The 21,648-nt window shown below is 49.3% G+C and overlaps 1 protein-coding gene across 3 annotated transcripts in view; it reads left to right on the top strand.

Annotated features, from left to right (window-relative positions):
• LOC137429878 (uncharacterized) overlaps window positions 1-21,648 on the top strand; it is a 67,051-nt gene that overhangs the window by 19,177 nt on the left and 26,226 nt on the right. The window contains exon 2 of one of the 3 annotated variants that reach the window (XM_078779940.1): window positions 116-576. The exons of the other annotated variants lie outside the window; for them this stretch is intronic. Coding sequence (XP_078636066.1) covers window positions 189-576 — 388 coding nt within the window. The 5' untranslated portion in view covers window positions 116-188. The remainder of the gene's footprint in view (window positions 1-115; window positions 577-21,648) is intronic. 3 annotated transcript variants of the gene reach the window in all.

The raw sequence follows: 21,648 nt of genomic DNA, 5'->3' as shown, positions 1-21,648 counted from the left end.
ACTGTAAATGACAAATATCTGTAAAATATGACGGTTCTTAAAATCTCTTAAAACATTGACGTATGTCCAAAAGGGAATTATTGTTTGGAGTACTCACATGATGTGTCCCTTACAGAATATGGCTCCTTCAAAGACTTTCCAAAAATGGCTGCAGACCCAGGGTTTGAGAGAAAAAAACGGCCAAAGTTATGATCACAGAGCTTGGCATTGAGAGCAGAGAGGTGCTCCAAGCATGCGTGGAGTCGGACACAGTGAGAGCTGAACTTTTCTCTCTCATCAAACAGAAATGTCCCTTTGCAGTGTACGCTGAGCTTCGCAGCTTTGTGGGATCTTCCTGGGAGATGTCCGATGTCCGGCCTGAAGGCTCCAATCTCGTGAATATTTTGTACTCGATGCTCAATGCTGTGAGTCAGGAACTCTCCAGCTGTGCTGAGAAGCTGAGCTTCATGGAAACTACACGCGTATCAAACACGAGTGACATTGGACAAACAGAAAATGATGACCGTGTGTTTGGAATCAGAATAAGTGACATCTGCAGTCTGGAACGTAAAGAAGAATTCGGAAACCAACACCTAGGTATATGCCATAATGTATTTCTATTTGTTATGCTTTTTACGTTGATATATAAACATACAGTACATAGATTGTATATGTATGTATATATATATATATATATATATATATATATATATATATATATATATATATATATATATATATATATATATATATATATATATATATATATATATACAGACTAAGCATTTAATATGGAATTTTTTTTTTTTCTTGACTTGGGTGTACTTTCTCAACTCAACATATCAATCTGGTGAGTTTCTTTTACACTTTGGTGATTTCTTTGTTAAAAGAACCATGTCACTAATTGTCTGTCGCAGCAAGAAGTCAACAACCGGATTATATCACAGATGGCGTGGCAAAATGTACGGACAGGTGCATTTGATGATTGGCTTCACAGTCGGGTATACAAGGGTTGTTGCGTTCTGTATTAGTGGAAAACAACTGCTGCACGTCTCCAAAAGTTATTGCCGCTTCCTCTGGAGATGGTCCGTCAACTCGACAATGCTGTTTGTCATGGAGTGGTGGCTTTACGAAATTACGGCATGAAACAGCGTACTATTGCTCGGCACTATGGCATCACTCAAGGTCAGGTGTCAAAGATCCTGAAACGAAATGCTCAGAGGGATGTCCCTACTCCAATACCGAGGCCAGGACGTCCACACAGAACCACAAGGAGAGATGATCGCCAGCTGCACCGGTTATCTGCAATGGCCGTACCAAGTCAGCTAATCGGCTTAGGGCTGAGTGGCAGCAACTGACAAATGTGCCTGTATCCAGAAGGCTAGTCAACCAACGACTGGTTCAAGCAGGCTATCGTGCCAGGCGTCCCCTGAGAAAGCACGCCTGACCAGACAACACAGCCAGCGCCGATTGCAGTGGGCTAGAGAGCACCGTCAATGGCAGCCAGGACACTGGAATCACGTGACCTTCAGTGACGAGTCTAGATTTCTGGTCTATCGTCAAGATGGCCGCGTCCGAGTGCGCAGACAAGTGCATGAAGCCCACAACGAAGATTGTATAGTGCCAAGAGTCCAAGCTGGAGGTGGTGGGGTGACCGTTTGGGCTGCTTTTCATGCAGGGGGCAAAACTGACCTGGTTGTTCTGAATGGAAACCTGAACCAGTTCAAGTACAGGGTCATTCTGGAAGAAACATTGCTTCCATTTGCTCTTGCAGCCTTTCGAGGAAACTTTGTCTTCCTAGATGACAATGCACGGCCTCATCATGCTCGCATGATCCAACACTTTCTTGCTGACCGTGGTGTAGAGCATATGGAGTGGCCTGCCATGTCCCCGGATATGAATCTGATAGAGAACTTGTGGGCAGAATTAACGCGTCAAATCGACAACTTGGACCAGCAGCCTACCACTGTGCGTGAATTGCAGCAGACTATTGTCACTGCATGGCAATCGATTCCTGTCCAAACCTTGGCAAATCTCATGAACAGCATGCCTCAACGTGTACGTGCTCTCCTGAATGCTCGTGGGGGTTACACGAAGTACTGAACTGTAATTTTACTGTCCGTAATCCCAGTCGTAATTTAACTTTTGTTTTTGTTAAAAACATTTAACTTTTGTCTATATATATATATAAAACACTGTGTGTGTGTGTGTGTGTGTGTGTGTGTGTGTGTGTGTGTGTGTGTGTGTGTGTGTGTGTGTGTGTGTGTGTGTGTGTGTGTGTGTGTGTGTGATGTTACCGATAGACTCCTAAACGGAGAGGCTTACGTGCTTGATATTTGACATAGACATGGCCATTGAGCGTGGGACGAACATGGCCGAACTCAAAATATTTGATGATCCATATTTTTTATTCATATTTACCTCAGCGCACGGAATCAACGGAATCAGAGCAGGTGGGCGCTGATTCGCTCAGAGCGATCACGTGATGACGCTATGACGCTATGAACGCTATGACGCTCTGAAAAAAATATATCGCTATGACGCTATGACCGCTATGACGCTATGAAAAAAAAATCGCTATAACGCTATGAAACGCTATGACGCTATGAAAAAAAAAATCGCTCGCTTTGCCAAGGGGCTCGCTCCCCCCCCGTTCCCCTCCCCTCCCCCGCCCGGCAATGCCGGGTACTTCTGCTAATATATATATATATATATATTGTTACGGACACGGCTGATTAAGATGTTATGATGGGCCGAGCGGAATGGCCGCCGTGTTCGCACAGTTTACCCGATTCCACCCGACGTTGACCAAATCGCGCTATGCTAAATCAATGAAGGAAAGGACACAACGGCTGGGATAAATGAAACGACACAAGGGGTACAGTTCTCAAGACCTCCGGAGGAGGATATAATTGGTGATGCAGAAAAGGGGTAGATTACAAGGCAAGAGGTAAAGCACAGAAAAGATGGGCACTTAGACACAGTCTTATCTTATCCCCGACAGACCACAGACAAACGGAACAAGACTGACTTACACAGGGATTGATGGCAGGGAAGGACAGGCAGTCGATAGCACAAGGTGCACCTTGGCTCAGGGACAGGATACAGCTCGGTCCAGTCCAGAGATGCGGGGAGGTATCGCAGCGCTCGGAGGTGGCGTCTTCTCTCTCCAAGCTGAGGGCGCATCTGACGTCACCTCCCTCTTCCTGCGCATGCTCAGCGGGAGTGACACGCCCTCGGCTCGTTGGCTCCGCCCCAGATGGGAGCGGTCCGCCGCTTCTATTGGGTGCGGGGGGTTACCGGGCTCCACCCTTGACGAGGAGCTGACAGCAAGCCCCTACGTGGTAACCCCGTCGAGCACATGTTCGATGGCGGCTAACCAAGCCGGAGTGAGGACGCGCACTCCCCGCGCCGCCGCCGTTGTTGTTGCTGTTGTTGTTGTTGTTGCTGAACCGTGAGGAAAAGCTGCGGGGAGGTATTGGGAGGTCCTAAACTTCCTAACGGTGCCATACAATCACATTCTGGTGCAACGAAGAGTCAGAATTAATGGAAACGAGTCCTTAACTGACATAGACTAAGAATAACTAGCAAGATGTCCTATAGTTGTCTACGTGAGATGCGGTGGACCTGGATGCGACATTTAATGGGGGAAATAGGGGAAGGTCGGGTCTACAGAGTGTTGTTTACAGAAAATGGGACTAGGGAATGGGGAATTGGGGATAGTTGGGAAGTACTGAGGAAATAGGGGAATATTTACAAGCGGATATGGATGGATGCCAATCTCATATCCGCAACATTGCACCCTTCTCTACCTCGGGGCGTCCCGACCCGATAAATTTTTACCTACGTTAGTGTGGCACTCAGATGTAGTTCCCTCTACTATTAACTCAACCCTGAGTGCAACCGTTTTACAGATGTTCACAAATGAGTAAATATGTCCCCCTGCGACGTTGCACCCTTCTCCTCACAGAAACACACCCACAGGATAACCGAATCGCGGAAAGAATCCTCAAAGTAAACATACAGCCGGTAGGGAGCATCATTTATACAAGACTACACTGATATTTACACTACGATCCAGGACCTGTTCTTTGAGGAACACATGCAGATGTTATGCATAGAGAGAGAGCACGCAATCGATACACCAACCCACGAGTGCTCTGTGGCCTTACGGCCTTTAATAATGTGCAGAGCACCCCATCCAAGCACCAAAAGCACCACCCCATCATGTACAGTCAGCACCATCCGGTGCACCAATAAAGTGTTCATAGTCACCGGTGGTGTCGCAGCCGGCCGATGTTCTGCCGCTGGTCTTGCCTTCTTGGAGTGCCTTGGCCTTCTGGCTTCTTTAGAAATAAAGAAAGGCGCCAACCGCGTCCATTTCTAAACTGTGGCCGTCAGGGGGGCCAACTATAAGTGGTTCACCTGTATGGCATAGGTGCCACGTTGACCCAGAGGTCCATCAACGGGTGGTGCTTGCCCGCAAAAGAACTGCGGTCCATTGTGGGCGGCCACAAAAATTGCGGTCCATATGGTGTATCGATCCAGGCAGCAAGCAGCGAAAGTACAGGCCCACAACTGCGGAGCCAGCACCTCTCTCTCCTCTCTCTCTGCCCCAAAGCCAGATCCTCGGAGGTGGGAGACAAAAGAAAAGACAAGTGAGTAAGGTGGTAAGGGCGCAAAAGTGCACGCAATATTAGGTAATGCACACTAGGGGCACATGGGAACCAGGTGAGACAGGTACGTTCCTACCGTACGCCCCCCCCCCCCCCCCCACCAGGTAACCTACATTGCCCCTCCCTTACCCCTTACTGTATCCACAAAACACAACACTACCCATAAACATCTACTTTACACATCAACAACCGTCCCTACTGTCTTCCCCGTTCCTCCCATAAACCAAATTCGACTTCTCTCTCTCCTAACCAATCAAATTTGCCATTTCCAACTCAACATCAAAATTTGCCATCACCAATTCATCATCAGTCCCTCCTAAGGAGGGAGAGATGGAATCACCCCAATGTCTCATCCACGTCGTGATGCGTCTCACAAATCCACACAGCAATGCTCCCTTCCTGCAACACAGAACAAAGGAACACAGGTGTGGAGTCATCATCACCACAGGAAAGTGGCTGCGTATGGTGCGACAGGTTCATCAATCCTAACTATTTCCTAAATGACTTTAACAACTTTACATTACCCGGGGTCTTTCCCTGCCAATCCATTGGCCAACTTACACTATGGGTTCTAAAAACCAATTCCCATTGACCAAACTGTAACCTGTGGTGCTTCTCAATTTGGGGTCTCACTCCCCGATTCATCTCCCGGTGCCTTCGCACAATTTCTGGGCTGTGACGTGTAGCTCTCCAGCAGGTCTACCCACCTGCACACCTCCACCACTGTAGTTGCCCACCCGAGCTTACCTGCTCCTCACCCTAATCTAACTAACTGGGAAGGCCCTCCTCGCACTCTCACCCCCTCAGTGCCCTCTCTGGCACGGGCTACCCGATCCACACCCCGGGATCCTCAGGCACCCCACTGACACTAACGGCTCCCAGAGCCCACCCTGCGGCCTCACCTGGCCGACATCCTCACAGTGGTGGAGTGCCCAAACCAACTACACACACTAACAGGCTACACGCCCAGCCATTTCCACAACACTAATGCACCCATCCACAATACCATTCTGCAACCGCACCACAAATGCCAATATCCAACCACAATTTACCTATACCCTCTACCTAACACTTACACTACCCGCCCCGGGTACTCGTGAAAGGGGTCCACTCTTCCCCCATCCACACCTTCGCACCATGCACACCACTCCGTACCACTTACTCCAACTCTCTCCACACCACTCATTCCAATACTCCATGTATTCCACAACACCTGCACTTGCACACCTGTGCTCTCATACTTGGTGCCGCCTGCACCCTTCTCTCCCCCCAAGCGCATTCGCGCTGATCCACAACACTCACTACTCATACACTGCTCCACACACCTGTCCAGTTCTCACACAGCATCATCTCATCTAACTACTCCCCTCTGGAACTTGCGCTTCCCAGTCGTCCCTTTAAACTATTGCGCTCCCTCGTCATTATCATCCACACTAAACTACCTGCGTCCCACTACAGGTATCAGTCACTAACTAATCTTAACGTCACCTAATGTCATCTTCGCTAGATCCCTACACACAATATAACCTAACCCACCCGGGCTAGTTTTCACTGCCATACACCCCATAATCTATCGCGCATTTGCCCCCACTCATGGGAAGGGTGGCAGGGATGCCACCCTTACCCACCGTCATACGGCTCGAGTGGGACCTTGTGGGACCACCTCGTATGGCGAGTCGTTGCCCGCCTGCCGGACCCCCGTGCGTCGCCCCTTGCGGGGTCAGCGCGGGGCCGAACCGGCCGGTCCCCCACAGTACATTACCCCCAAGGGGCTCTCGTGCCTCCCCTGTCCCTCTAAAAACTACCCCTGTTGGTGTCGATGCATGGGTCACACTTCCGCAACCCGCTACCCATTCCATACCACCACAACCTTGCTCACTCACACCTCACACCTCTCCCATCACCGGACCCTCTTGCTCGCACCCTCGTTCCATACCCTCCGGACCAGCATACACCTCACTCTTGGCCTCTCACGAACATCCGGGTCTATCTCGACCCCCCAAGCTTATTAAATCACCTGGCGCATCATACGCACGACCATATTGGTCACTCACTTACACCGGGTCCTCTTTCTCTTCGCTTCTCCTCCATCACCTGCGAATCCCTCATCCGGTTAATGAGCACATCATCACGATCCGAACACAGACTTTGGACCAATTCTTTTACTTCCTCCTTTATCTCTTTCTTATCCTCTCTCCGTCGCTTCTTAATTTCGCTCACCCCTTCTTCCACTTCTTCTAATTTCTGCTTCACCTCCTTCATCTCCTCGTGCGCCCCTTTAAGTTCTTCCTCTAACTCCACTTAATTTTTTTATATGTGCTCCCGCACCTCCCGCTCTTTAACCTCCATCACCTCTACCACCTTGTTCATTTTCCTCGTCAGGTCCTCATGTACCGTCTGACACTCTTTTTTAATTACCCCTACGTCCTTTTTCATCTCCTTCTGTGTCGATTTTAAACCCTCTATTACCGCTGTGTTCTTCTTTACCTGGTCCCGCCAACTCCTTTTGTCCCACTGTCAGTTGTTCTACTCCCAGCGTCAACTCCTCTATGCCACCTTGCAATTTTACAGTCCCCTTTCTCACCTCCTTCTCCATGCGCTCCTTACAGTGCCTCACCTCCTCGCTGCACTTCCTCCGACCTCCTCACTCACACCTCTTCTGATCTCTTCTCTCATCACTTGCATCTCCTGCCCAGATGCCACCCTCATCTGCTCCATTTCCTCCCTGTGAGCATCCAATTTAGTTTCTACCCCCATTCTGACCTCCTCTATCTGCTGCCACCATTTTTTTAACTTCCCTTTCCGCTTGGTCCCTCATGTCCCTCAATTTGCCTTCCATACTGTTTTCTAACCCCTCTAACCCCTTTTTCATCCCTTCCATTTGATTCTCTTGAGCGGCCATTCTGTTTTCTACCCCCATTAACCCATGTTTCACCCCTTCTATCCCATTGTCTAACCCCTCTAATTTCTTGTCTAATCCCTCACCGGTACCACCTCGCTTCGTCCCTCATTACCCCCATTGCTCACTCTGAGCCTCGCTTCGTCCCTCATTACCCCCATTTGGCCCTCCAATCGCTCACACCAATCGCTCACTATCAGCCCTCATTTGCTCACTATTAGCCCTCATATCGTCCTTCTGCAGGTTGAGGGACGCCTGCATTTGCGCCATAAATTGCTCCATGAGGGCCTGCATTTGGGCCATCCCTCCCACTTGTGCAGCGGGTGCGGCCGCCGCAGCCATGTGCGAGGCGCCATTTTGCGAACCTGCCGCCCTCACTGCTTCGCTCTCCTCTTGTCCCTCAATTTGGTCCTGGATCGACCCTGCCTCACTCTCCTCTACCGGAACCCAGCCGTCTTGATCCGCCATAGCGCGACTTTCAAAATTCGGGTTTTTATTTTTGTAAAACAAAATCAAATTTCGCCGTTAATAATTTCGAGCGCGTGAAACGCGCTTCGGGTCCAATCCCACTTCCCGACACCAATTGTTACGGACACGGCTGATTAAGATGTTATGATGGGCCGAGCGGAATGGCCGCCGTGTTCGCACAGTTTACCCGATTCCACCCGACGTTGACCAAATCGCGCTATGCTAAATCAATGAAGGAAAGGACACAACGGCTGGGATAAATGAAACGACACAAGGGGTACAGTTCTCAAGACCTCCGGAGGAGGATATAATTGGTGATGCAGAAAAGGGTAGATTACAAGGCAAGAGGTAAAGCACAGAAAAGATGGGCACTTAGACACAGTCTTATCTTATCCCCGACAGACCACAGACAAACGGAACAAGACTGACTTACACAGGGATTGATGGCAGGGAAGGACAGGCAGTCGATAGCACAAGGTGCACCTTGGCTCAGGGACAGGATACAGCTCGGTCCAGTCCAGAGATGCGGGGAGGTATCAGCAGCGCTCGGAGGTGGCCAAGCTGAGGGCGCATCTGACGTCACCTCCCTCTTCCTGCGCATGCTCAGCGGGAGTGACACGCCCTCGGCTCGTTGGCTCCGCCCCAGATGGAGCGGTCCGCCGCTTCTATTGGGTGCGGGGGGTTACCGGGCTCCGCCCTTGACGAGGAGCTGACAGCGAGCCCCTACGTGGTAACCCCGTCGAGCACATGTTCGATGGCGGCTAACCAAGCCGGAGTGAGGACGCGCACTCCCCGCGCCGCCGCCGTTGTTGTTGCTGTTGTTGTTGTTGTTGCTGAACCGTGAGGAAAAGCAGCGGGGAGGTATTGGGAGGTCCTAAACTTCCTAACGGTGCCATACAATCACATTCTGGTGCAACGAAGAGTCAGAATTAATGGAAACGAGTCCTTAACTGACATAGACTAAGAATAACTAGCAAGATGTCCTATAGTTGTCTACGTGAGATGCGGTGGACCTGGATGCGACATTTAATGGGGGAAATAGGGGAAGGTCGGGTCTACAGAGTGTTGTTTACAGAAAATGGGACTAGGGAATGGGGAATTGGGGATAGTTGGGAAGTACTGAGGAAATAGGGGAATATTTACAAGCGGATATGGATGGATGCCAATCTCATATCCGCAACAATATATATATACATATACATATACATATACATATACACACACAGTATATATCAATATATATATACTAGCAGAAGTACCCGGCATTGCCGGGCGGGGGAGGGGAACGGGGGGGAGGGGAGGGGAACGGGGGGGATGGGGAGGGTGAGGGGTGGGAGGGATGGGAGGGGGAAGGGAATGGGATGGGAGGGGGAGGGGAACAGGGGGGAGAGAGGGGAACGGGGGGGAGGGGAGAAGAGGGGAGGTGGAGAAGAGGGGGAGGGATGGGAGGGGAGGGGAGGGGAATGGGGGGGAGGGGAGGAGAGGGGGGGAGGGGAGAAGAGGGGGGGAGGGGAGAAGAGGGGGGGAGGGGAGAAGAGGGAGAGGGGAGAAGAGGGGGGGATGGGGAGGGGGAGGGGGTGGGATGGGAGGGGGAGGATAGATGGGGGAGGGTGAGGGGTGGGAAGGGGGGAGGGGGAGGGGAACGGGGGGGAGGGGAGTGTGGGGGGAGGGGGAAAAGGGAGGGGTAAAGGGGAGGGGGGAGGGGGAGGGGGGGTAGGGTGGAGGGAGGGGGGAGGAGGGTAGGGTGGAGGGAGGGGGAAGGGAGGGGGAGGACGGACGGGGAAGGGGAGGGCCAGTCAACAATGACGTTGCAGTTCTCATGGTCGGAGAGCAGCACAACAATCGCGACATCGTCCTGCATCTTCGCAAGAGCACGAAGCGGCTTTTGGAGACTCACCGATCCTGTGACCCACGCCCTCCAGTACCGGCGTTGCCGGGCGGGGGAAGGGAGACCCGTACATTCCCAACCCGTACATTCGCCCTCTTGACTCAAGCTCGTATTCGATTCGTATTCAAAATCAAAAGGGGAAAGGGGAAATCCTTCGTATTCGAATTCGTAAACACGAAATATGCATTAAAATTTAGGGAGGGGGGGAGGGGTAGGGGTAGGGTGGAGGGAGGGGAAGGACGGAGGGGGAAGGGAGGGGGAGGACGGACGGGGAAGGGGGAGGGAAGGGGAGGGCCAGTCAACAATGACGTTGCAGTTCTCATGGTCGGAGAGCAGCACAACAATCGCGACATCGTCCGGCATCTTCGCAAGAGCATGAAGCGGCTTTTGGAGACTCACCAATCCTGTGACCCACGCCCTCCAGTACCGGCGTTGCCGGGCGGGGGAAGGGAGACCCGTACATTCCCAACCCGTACATTCGCCCTCTCGACTCAAGCTCGTATTCGATTCGTATTCGAAATCAAAAGGGGAAAGGGGAAATCCTTCGTATTCGAATTCGTAAACACGAAATATGCATTAAAATTTAATTCATATCGCACAAAATCGACACAAAACACGATCGCATAAAGGTGAAAACACACAATCGCTTTTCGCCCTGAATTACGTGCAAACGTGTGACGGGATGGAATATCACGTGATCGCTCTGAGCGAATCAGCGAGCTGCTCGCACTGGCTGAGATTAGCGGGTACTTCGCTGAAATGCGCTGAGGTAAATATGAATAAAAAATATGGATCTCGTCAAATATGGTCTCGGCCATGTTCGTCCCAGGCTCAATGGCCATGCCTATGCCAAATATCAAGCACGTGAGCCTCTCTGTTTCGGAGTCTATCGGTAACATTACACACACACACACACACACACACAAACTGTGTTTTATATATATAGATATATATATATATATATATATATATATATATATATATATATATATATATATATACATATATACGTATATATATATATGTATATATATATGTATGTCGGATTGAGACTTAGAACTTGGGACTCAGAAGACTCAGAGAAAAGGAGCAACGGATATATTTATTAGAACTCGATTACACAAGCTTGCGGAGAAACAGAATGAAGCAGGAAGCTCATATGAAATGACCAACACTACAGCAAGATGCTCTGAAATAATTCGATTTAAACTTGCTTTATATAAGGAATATCGGGTGTGGTTTTAGCTCACAAGATACAGAGACAGAATGGGCTCATTGGCCCTCCCACCATAGTCCCATCCTGTTGTTCAGTTAGTTAGAGGAAGCTCATCAAGGCCACTCATAGTTTAACTCAGATAAGGAGATGGTCAGCCATATGTGGCAACATGTTTACAACTTTCTGTATAGAAACCTTGGTTGGGAAAGTACAAAAGGAGGGGACACTCATAAATGTGTCAAATACAGGATATTGGCAAAGTCTAGAGGGAGGCAGAGAGATAACAGTTGCCTCCAAGGCCAGGGAAGGGGAACTAGAGATTGTGCCCACACAGGCCAAGAGCTCACAGGCAAAGAACTCCTTATTAGGATATTACACATCCTCAATGCACAAGAAAGAACTAAGTATTATAAAAGAGTACAGCAGGCAGTCAAAACAAAACATATAATTGGTTATACTTGGTAATTGGTAAAGCAGCAAGGATATACAAAGGGGGAGGGGCATTACAGCTCCCTACATGTATATATATATCAATATATATATATATATATTGTTGTAGGTGACGGGTCGCGCCTCCCGGCACGGCCGTCCCACGGGTGCAACGCCAGCTGGTTCGACACAGATCTCGGGTTACGCGCCTCTATCGCGATACCAAATTACACCTGTGCCTTGCCAGTTGGGGAGACACCCGTCGCTACAGGTTGGGTTTGTCAGAGACCGAGCGAAGTCTGCCGCAACCTGTAGCCAGCTTGGTTTTAATTACAAATCGAGCGGATTGCTCTTCAATGCGACACAGATGAATGCAGTGCGGCAACTTCCATACGAATCAACCAGATTTAATGGGGGAACATTAGGGTACACAAAACAAGCAAGGCGTTCACGATAACATTATATTTCAACTATGAGTAATAACCCGCTCTTATCTAGGGAGCTACAATTAAGGGTTTCGCGGGGTGACCCTAACGAGATAAACCTTAGGCCTGGACAACATTCATACAAGACAGGGGGTACTTGGTGGTGTTGATGGACGAGAGGTGAAGATGTGAAAAGGGCGAATGCAGCTCGTAACAAGCCGATGTCGCCGGATTCGAAGGCCCCGCTTGGGCCTGCAGTCTGCCAAATGGCGGCCCGCCCTCTTATCGGCCACGCATCAAGCGTCGCGAAATGGCGGCCACCCGCTCTCCTTATCGGCCATGCGATCAGCACGATTGTCGAACTCCCTTCTTCCGAGAGAGAGAGAGCTCCGTTATTCTCACTCGCCTTGGTGGTTCTCGTTCTTCCGGTTGCACTCGCTTTCAACCCAACCGTTCAGCAAACACATGCACAGCTCACTCCAAGCGCCCCGTCGAACCGCCGTGTGCTTTTCAGCTGCGCGCGCAACGTCCGTTCAACACGCGCTAATGGCGCGTCTGGTTCCCTCTCTCCGCTCGATGTTCAACACCGTGTACAGTAGCGCCATCGATGCCCGGCGCTTTTCCGTTTCTCCCGCTCAACCACGCGCGGAGAGAGCTCTCCGGCAGGAACCCGCCGCCAAGGCCTGTCCACACGCCATCCGCGCATGCGTCTTTTTCCACCTCCTCCCTCGCACGTCCTCAGCGACCCCTCGAAGCGCCGCTTCCGGTTTTTGACGGCGCTTGTCGTTTTTTCCCGCTCAATCGCGCTTTCTCACGTCAATCCATTGCCTCGATCATGGCATTGCAACCGAGGCCGGTCTTAATGGAACTTGCACCTTGTTTGATTGTCAAGATGTAATTAAAAGGGAACCGTCTCTTGTACACCACCAATGCACCACACAAAACAGCCTGCTACACCTTCCGACACAAAACTACCATCCCAGTACAGACGATCTATGGTAAACATACATCTAAGAGGGGACCTGAACTAATTCTATATTTAATAAACCACTAAGGGCCATTTCCACAACACTACCCCCACCTTTCTCCCGAGGCTCTCCCGAGCCTCCACTAGGGGCAGCCCGCGGGAATGGCCCTGTCTAACGTACAGCACAAATCTCCCATTTACTCTAACCCACAACATTGCAAGCACTTAACTCCAAGAAGCAAAGTATCAGTAAGATTGGCATGTCCCTATCCTAGTGTGTCGGATCACTAATCTAACAAACACATCCACACTCTATGCACAATACTTAACATTCTAATTATGCATTTGCGCAGGAGGGCATTCAATGTTACTTTCAACACCAATATTCACATCGGAGCAAGACATTCAGAGTTTCAACGCTTCTTGACGTATTCGCTCCTTCACGCCTCCTCCCGGCAGTGTTGTGTCTTCACCCCAGAGGGGTTTCCTTACTTCGTGGCCTTATTGGCCTCTCACCAGGTGAGTTCAGTCGGCCCAGTGGCCTAATCTCACAAAGAGTCCTTCGGCCCACTGAGCCCACAAGACGGCATGAATCTTCGGCTGCAACAGCCCGCAAAAGCACTTTGGCCTCCATGGCCCACAAAAATGCTTCGGCCCACATGGCACACAACCGAGCAGCAGCAGGCAACAAGCCCTGCCTTGGACAGCAGGTGGCACAGTTCTACCGATGGTAAGCAAATGCAGTCTGGAGGCATTCTTGAGGGTGCAAGTGGGGGTGATGACCTCAGCCCAGGCAAAATGAAGAGTACCCTTAACCTTCCTTGCCTGACTTATCTTGGTACGACTTGTTTTAGTATGGTCTTCTTAAAAAGTCCTTTCACTTTTTAGCTGACAGGATGGTGTGCTTCTTAATCAATTGTTATCTGTGTGCTCATGACACACTGGTGGCTTCTCTGGCACTTGGAGAGGGCGACCGAACCTGGCCCTTGTTCACAAATTTCCCATCAACACGACTCGTACCAGGTGTCACACATGAATGGTGCGGAGGAGAGTTCATCGAACCTAACCTTTTACTTGAAGCTCTAACCAATGGCACAAACCCTGCCATTGCCACAATGATCCTAATGACCCATTTTTCCCAACCTGGCACACTGTTCCATTCTTTTAAACCTGGGCAAGGCCCTTATTTGTCTCTTTTTCTTCACTTGGTGGTGCCAGGCATAACTCATTGGCTGGGGAGTGTGACTACAACTAGGCCTCTTTGCCTGCTTCCAATAGGTGGTGGGGGACACCCAGCGACCTCGGGGTTCACCTCAGCGCGCCTCTGGCGCTCCTAAATAAGGGGTGGCTCTCTAGCCCCCACACTGTGCTCTCCAAGCACTCTAAACCCTACTGTCTGGTGTCCCCTCCCGACTCACCAACTTCCAATACCATGTCACACTCCCAGCCAGTGCCACCATACCTTGGCTGCACCTACCCCTAGCAGTCTGCCTGCACAATGGAACAGCAGCCAGAATCCACGTCAAATCCACTAAGTCCCCCTAACCTACACTCACTTGGTTAGGAGACTCCTACCAACAGGGTACATTGTTCGCACTCACTCCCCTCATTCACACAATCACGCCATTCATCCCAAACACCTTCGTCATTCATTCCACAGTGCCACACACCCAGTCCACAACACCATCCAACACCTTCCACTTTTTGCAGGGGTGTTTAACGCCCTGTCTGTCATGTCCCCACTATTTCTCTCACTTTTTTTTTTTAAATAGTCACGCACATCCACTTGTGCCACTCTTGTCTCTTCTGTCAGTCTCTCAATTTGCAATCTCTCTCGATATTATTTTCAGTCAAGAATTCCCTTTTTTTTTTTTCTTTCCAATCTGGCCTGCTTCTGTGGCTCATTGGAAAGGGAGTGAGGGAAGGAATCCCTCATTACCCCTTACATGGCCCCGCCGCCTTTCCGCCACGGCTCATAAGGGTCACGTCTCAATTGGGGTCGTGGTCCACCCCCTCCTTTTCTCCAGGGTTCGCGGAAGTCAGGTAGACCCCACTTGGGGGAGCGGCCTCCCCCTCTTCTCTTTAATTCCCTGAAGACAGGTAAATCCCATTTAGCTAGCCGAACCCCTCGTGTCCTCAGAGAGGTCCGATGACCAAGGGACACCTGGCGGTGTCGTTGCTGGGCCCCTCTTGTTCGAAAATGGGTCCAGGGAGTATGTGACGCATGCCAACGCCGCCTGCTACGCATCTGCGCTCTACCTCGAAGTTCCTGTGAAGCTGAGGGAGAAATTACAATCCCCTTTCTAAAGCCTGCTCCTGGTGGAATTTCTATTTCCCCTTGCACCTCGAACCTATTTCCTACGTCACCACTCATTCCATGCTCCGCACTCACACACGTTTTGGCCTTGACAGCACACCCCGGTGCTGTAAACTGGACTATGGGCTCACAGCTTTCATCCACAGGCATTCCATCCACACATTCAGGTGTCACGCATACGTGCACCCCATCGGACGGAGTCTCTTGATTAACATCAAATCCAATTGCGAACTTAAGCTCATCGTCCGCACCATGTATGCAGATGCCCACGTACCTGCTTCGTTCCAAAGTCACATCGGTCCGGTCGCTCATCATTGGTTCACCACACTCCTCTGGGCCTGTCAGCTTCACTTGCTGGACCTGCTCAAAATGTGTTTCATGAGTCAACAACCCCGTATACTCCCTCCATGTCTCCATCACCAGGGTTTGCTCCAATTGTTGTTTCATTCGACGAGTGATGCCAATCAAGTCCTGCACCACTAACATTCCTCCCTGTGATGACGTCACACATCCCACATTATTGTGCTGCCCTACTTCCTGGCTCCATTTTCTTTCCCAGTTGAGTCGTTCTTCCTCTCTGAGCCTTTTTAGTTGTTCGTTACCTTTCCGGAGTCTTTCCATCTCTGCGGACTCCACCCTTGCTTTCTCCTTTACTTGGTCAATTTCCGATTCATATTCCTCTTGTTTCTTATGCCACCGTCCCTCTTGTGCTTCATTCTCCAATCTCGTCGTTTCTCTCAATTGATTGATTTCCTTTTCCTGCTTCATTCGTTGTTCTTTCATTACACGTTCATCCATCTCATTCTTTGACCTTGCTTTGGCTTCTGCCTGTTCGATCTGCACAGTGTAGTTCCTTTTTAGTTGATCAATTTCAAATTCATATTCTTTTTGTTTCGTATCCCATCGTCTCTTTTGTTCTTCATTCTCCAATCTCGTCGTTTCTCTCAATTGATTGATTTCCTTTTCCTGCTTCATTCGTTGTTCTTTCATTACACGTTCATCCATCTCATTCTTTGACCTTGCTTTGGCTTCTGCCTGTTCGATCTGCACAGTGTAGTTCCTTTTTAGTTGATCAATTTCAAATTCATATTCTTTTTGTTTCGTATCCCATCGTCTCTTTTGTTCTTCATTCTCCAATCTCGTCGTTTCTCTCAATTGATTGATTTCCTTCTCCTGCTTCATTCGTTGTTCTTTCATTACCCTTTCATCCATGTCATTCTTTAACCTGGCTTTGGCTTCCATCTGTTCAATCTGCACAGTGTGGTTCCTTAACGTTTCCTTCTCCGTCCTCTCTCTTTCCTCACTTAACATCCTCAGCTTGTTTTGTAATTCCCTTTCTTTGTTTTGGTGTTTCTGTAACCCCATCTCATTTTTTAGTCTTGCTTTACCTTCTATCTGCTCAATCTGCCCAGTGTGTTTCCTTAACATTTCACTCTCCATCCTCTCTTTTTCCTCACTTATCTCCTCTACTCTTTCGCATGCTTCCTCTCTCCTTTTGTCCATCCTCTTCCCGTATTCCTTGCTACTTTCCATTTGACGTGCCAGTTCATTTCCTCTGTACTCTGATTCCCGAAACTGGCTTGATTTCTCAGACAATTCTCCCTTCAGTTGTTCCAATTCCAAATCGTGTTCCTCTCTTTCCTTTTTCAAGTTCTCCCGATCCCGGGAGTTTCTGCTTTGTTCTTTCTCTATTCTCTTGTTCAGTTTGCTCTTCTCTTGTTCCATGTATTCCTCCCCTCTTTTTATCTTCTGTTCTAGGCTTTCTCTTGTCTGATCACCGGATCTTACCTTTTCCTTCAGTTGTTCCAACTCATGGGTACTCCCCTCTACTTTCCTCTTTTCTCCCTGTAGTACCTGGACTTTTTCCACCAATTGATTCCCTATGCCTTCCAATTCGAGAATCCGTGCTCGTTCCCATCTGGAATCTGTGTTGTCTCGCAATGCGCCGGCCAAGGCCATTTCCGTCCAGTGAATTCGTTCCTGTGCATCGACCAATTGTTGTGACTCCCTTTGCTCCTCATTTTCCTGAACCTCACTTGCCTGCTGTAGTGCCTCATGCAATTTCGTGTGTAACTCCCCAATATAATCCTCCTTACACTCCACCTGCTCCCAGGCATCCCCCAATCGTGCATGAAGCTCGTTAATGTACGCATTGTCGTCCTGCTTATTTTGCCATGACGCATGCTGTGACCACGTGGTTTGGATCGGTGGGTGGGAGCGTTTTCTTCGTGATGTGCGGCTCGTTGCACTCTTAATACCGATTCTCTCCCACCTCGTGTCACGCTGCTGAGCCGCGCAGCCATTTTGCGACTCCATCTTCCTTTATAAATTACGAAGTTTGACACCCAATCCACTCAAAATAAAAATGAAACCAAATTTGGAATTTGCGAGCGACGTGTTTTTTTGTTTGTTTTTTTTTCTCTTTACGCGCCTCTCACAATCGATGTTCGGGGTGCGAAATGCACCCCAGGTCCAAATCCCACTCCTGACACCAGTGTTGTAGGTGACGGGTCGCGCCTCCCGGCACGGCCGTCCCACGGGTGCAACGCCGGCTGGTTCGACACAGATCTCGGGTTACGCGCCTCTATCGCGATACCAAATTACACCTGTGCCTTGCCAGTTGGGGAGACACCCGTCGCTACAGGTTGGGTTTGTCAGAGACCGAGCGAAGTCTGCCGCAACCTGTAGCCAGCTTGGTTTTAATTACAAATCGAGCGGATTGCTCTTCAATGCGACACAGATGAATGCAGTGCGGCAACTTCCATACGAATCAACCAGATTTAATGGGGGAACATTAGGGTACACAAAACAAGCAAGGCGTTCACGATAACATTATAATTCAACTATGAGTAATAACCCGCTCTTATCTAGGGAGCTACAATTAAGGGTTTCGCGGGGTGACCCTAACGAGATAAACCTTAGGCCTGGACAACATTCATACAAGACAGGGGGTACTTGGTGGTGTTGATGGACGAGAGGTGAAGATGTGAAAAGGGCGAATGCAGCTCGTAACAAGCCGATGTCGCCGGATTCGAAGGCCCCGCTTGGGCCTGCAGTCTGCCAAATGGCGGCCCGCCCTCTTATCGGCCACGCATCAAGCGTCGCGAAATGGCGGCCACCCGCTCTCCTTATCGGCCACGCGATCAGCACGATTGTCGAACTCCCTTCTTCCGAGAGAGAGAGAGCTCCGTTATTCTCACTCGCCTTGGTGGTTCTCGTTCTTCCGGTTGCACTCGCTTTCAACCCAACCGTTCAGCAAACACATGCACAGCTCACTCCAAGCGCCCCGTCGAACCGCCGTGTGCTTTTCAGCTGCGCGCGCAACGTCCGTTCAACACGCGCTAATGGCGCGTCTGGTTCCCTCTCTCCGCTCGATGTTCAACACCGTGTACAGTAGCGCCATCGATGCCCGGCGCTTTTCCGTTTCTCCCGCTCAACCACGCGCGGAGAGAGCTCTCCGGCAGGAACCCGCCGCCAAGGCCTGTCCACACGCCATCCGCGCATGCGTCTTTTTCCACCTCCTCCCTCGCACGTCCTCAGCGACCCCTCGAAGCGCCGCTTCCGGTTTTTGACGGCGCTTGTCGTTTTTGCCCGCTCAATCGCGCTTTCTCACGTCAATCCATTGCCTCGATCATGGCATTGCAACCGAGGCCGGTCTTAATGGAACTTGCACCTTGTTTGATTGTCAAGATGTAATTAAAAGGGAACCGTCTCTTGTACACCACCAATGCACCACACAAAACAGCCTGCTACACCTTCCGACACAAAACTACCATCCCAGTACAGACGATCTATGGTAAACATACATCTAAGAGGGGACCTGAACTAATTCTATATTTAATAAACCACTAAGGGCCATTTCCGCAACAATATATATCAATATCTATATACAGACTTGGCATTTAATATGGAATATATCTTTTTTTCTTGACTTGGGTTTACTTTCTGAACTCGATATATCAATCTGGTGAGTTTCTTTTACCCTTCGGTGATGTCTTTGTTAAAAGAACCATGTCACTGATTGTCTGTCGCAGCAAGAAGTCAACAACAGGATTATATCACAGGTGGTGTGACAAAATGTACGAACAGGTACATTTGACGATTGGCTTCACAATCGGGTATATAAGGGTTGTTGCATTCTGTATTAGTGGAAAACAACTGCTGCACGTCTACAAAAGTTATTGCCGCTTCCCCTGGAGATGGTCTGTCAACTGGACAATGCTGTTTGTCATTTAGTGGTGGCTTTACGAAATTCCGGCATGAAACAGCGTGCTATTGCTCGGCAGTATGGCATCACTCAAGGTCAGGTGTCAAAGATCCTGAAACGAAATGCTCAGAGGGGTGTCCCTACTCCAATACCGAGGCCAGGATGTCCCCGCAGAACCACAAGGAGGGATGATCGCCAGCTGCACCGGTTAGTCCGCAATGGCCGTACCAAGTCAGCTAATCGGCTTAGGGCTGAGTGGCAGCAACTGACAAATGTGCCTGTATCCAGAAGGCGAGTCAACAAAGGACTGGTTCAAGCAGGCTATTGTGCCAGGCGTCCCCTGAGAAAGCCACGTCTGACCAGACAACACCGCCAGCGCCGATTGCAGTGCGCCAGAGAGCACCGTCAATGGCAGCCAGGACACTGGAATCACGTGATCTTCAGTGACAAGTCTAGATTTCTGGTCTATCATCAATATGGCCACGTCCGAGTGCGCAGACAAGTGCATGAAGCCTACAACGAAGATTGTATAGTGCCAAGAGTCCAAGCTGGAGGTGGTGGGGTGACCATTTGGGCTGCTTTTCATGCAGGGGGCAAAACTGACCTGGTTGTTCTGAATGGAAACCTGAACCAGTTCAAGCACAGGGCCATTCTGGAAGAAACATTGCTTCCATTTGTTCGTGCAGCCTTTCGAGGAAACGTTGTCTTCCAAGATGACAATGCACAGCTTCATCGTGCTAGCATGATCCAACACTTTCTTGCTGACCGTGGTGTAGAGCATATGGAGTGGCCTGCCATATCCCCGGATATGAATCCGATAGAGAACTTGTGGGCAGAACTAACGCGTCAAATCGACAACTTGGACCAGCAGCCCACCACTGTGCGTGAATTGCAGCAGACTATTGTAACTGCATGGCAAGCGATTCCTGTCCAAGCTTTGGCAAATCTCGTGAACAGCATGCCTCAGCGTGTACGTGCTCTCCTGAATGCTCGTGGGGGTTACACGAAGTACTCAACTGTAATTTTACTGTCCGTAATCCCAGTCGTAATTTAACTTTTGTTTTTGTTAAAAATTTTTTTGGCTAATGTGCAAAATAAAGAGATACTTCTGGAAAACGCACAGAAGTTTAACACAGTACTGTCCGTGAATTGAGTTCGATATCAGTTTACATCACTTTCAAGGATCAATTTATTTGCTTTGAAATGTCAAATGTGGTCTTTGTTTCTTTTAACGGTCACATTAACAAAATCTAGAATAATTTCAACATAATTCCAATGAACTTTTGGTTCTAAGTCATCTTGAAAAGTAAGTTCACCCCCACAAAAAAAATATTCCATATTAAATGCCAAGTCTGTATATACAGACTTGGCATTTAATATGGAATATTATTTTTGTGGGTGTGAACTTACTTTTCAAGATGTCTTAGAACCAAAATTTCATTGGAATTATGTTGAAATTATTCTAGATTTTGTTCATGTGACCTTTAAAAGAAACAAAAACCACATTTGACATTTCAAAACAAATAAATTGATCCTTGAAAGTGATGTAAACTGATATCGAACTCAATTCATGGACAGTACTGTGTTAAACTTCTGTACGTTTTCCAGAAGTATCTCTTTATTTTGCACATTAGGCAAAAAATTTTTTAACAAAAACAAAAGTGAAATTACGACTGGGATTACGGACAGTAAAATTACAGTTCAGTACTTCGTGTAACCCCCACGAGCATTCAGGAGAGCACGTACATGTTGAGGCATGCTGTTCACGAGATTGGCCAAGGTTTGGACTGGAATCGCTTGCCATGCAGTGACAATAGCCTGCTGCAATTCACGCACAGAGGTCGGCTGCTGGTCCAAGTGGTCGATTTGACGCGTTAATTCTGCCCACAAGTTCTCAATCGGATTCATATCCGGGGACATGGCAGGCCACTCCATATGCTCTACACCACGGTCAGCAAGAAAGTGTTGGATCATGCGAGCACGATGAGGCTGTGTATTCTCATCTTGGAAGACAAAGTTTCCCCGAAAGGCTGCATGAGCAAATGGAAGCAATGTTTCTTCCAGAATGGCCCTGTACTTGAACTGGTTCAGGTTTCCATTCAGAACAACCAGGTCAGTTTTGCCCCCTGCATGAAAAGCAGCCCAAACGGTCACCCCTTCACCTCCAGCTTGGACTC

Source organism: Myxine glutinosa, chromosome 6 (assembly GCF_964187855.1).
Source record: "Myxine glutinosa chromosome 6, kmMyxGlut1.1, whole genome shotgun sequence".
Taxonomy (NCBI): Eukaryota; Metazoa; Chordata; class Myxini; order Myxiniformes; family Myxinidae; genus Myxine; species Myxine glutinosa.
This window is presented reverse-complemented; position numbering and strand designations above follow the sequence as displayed.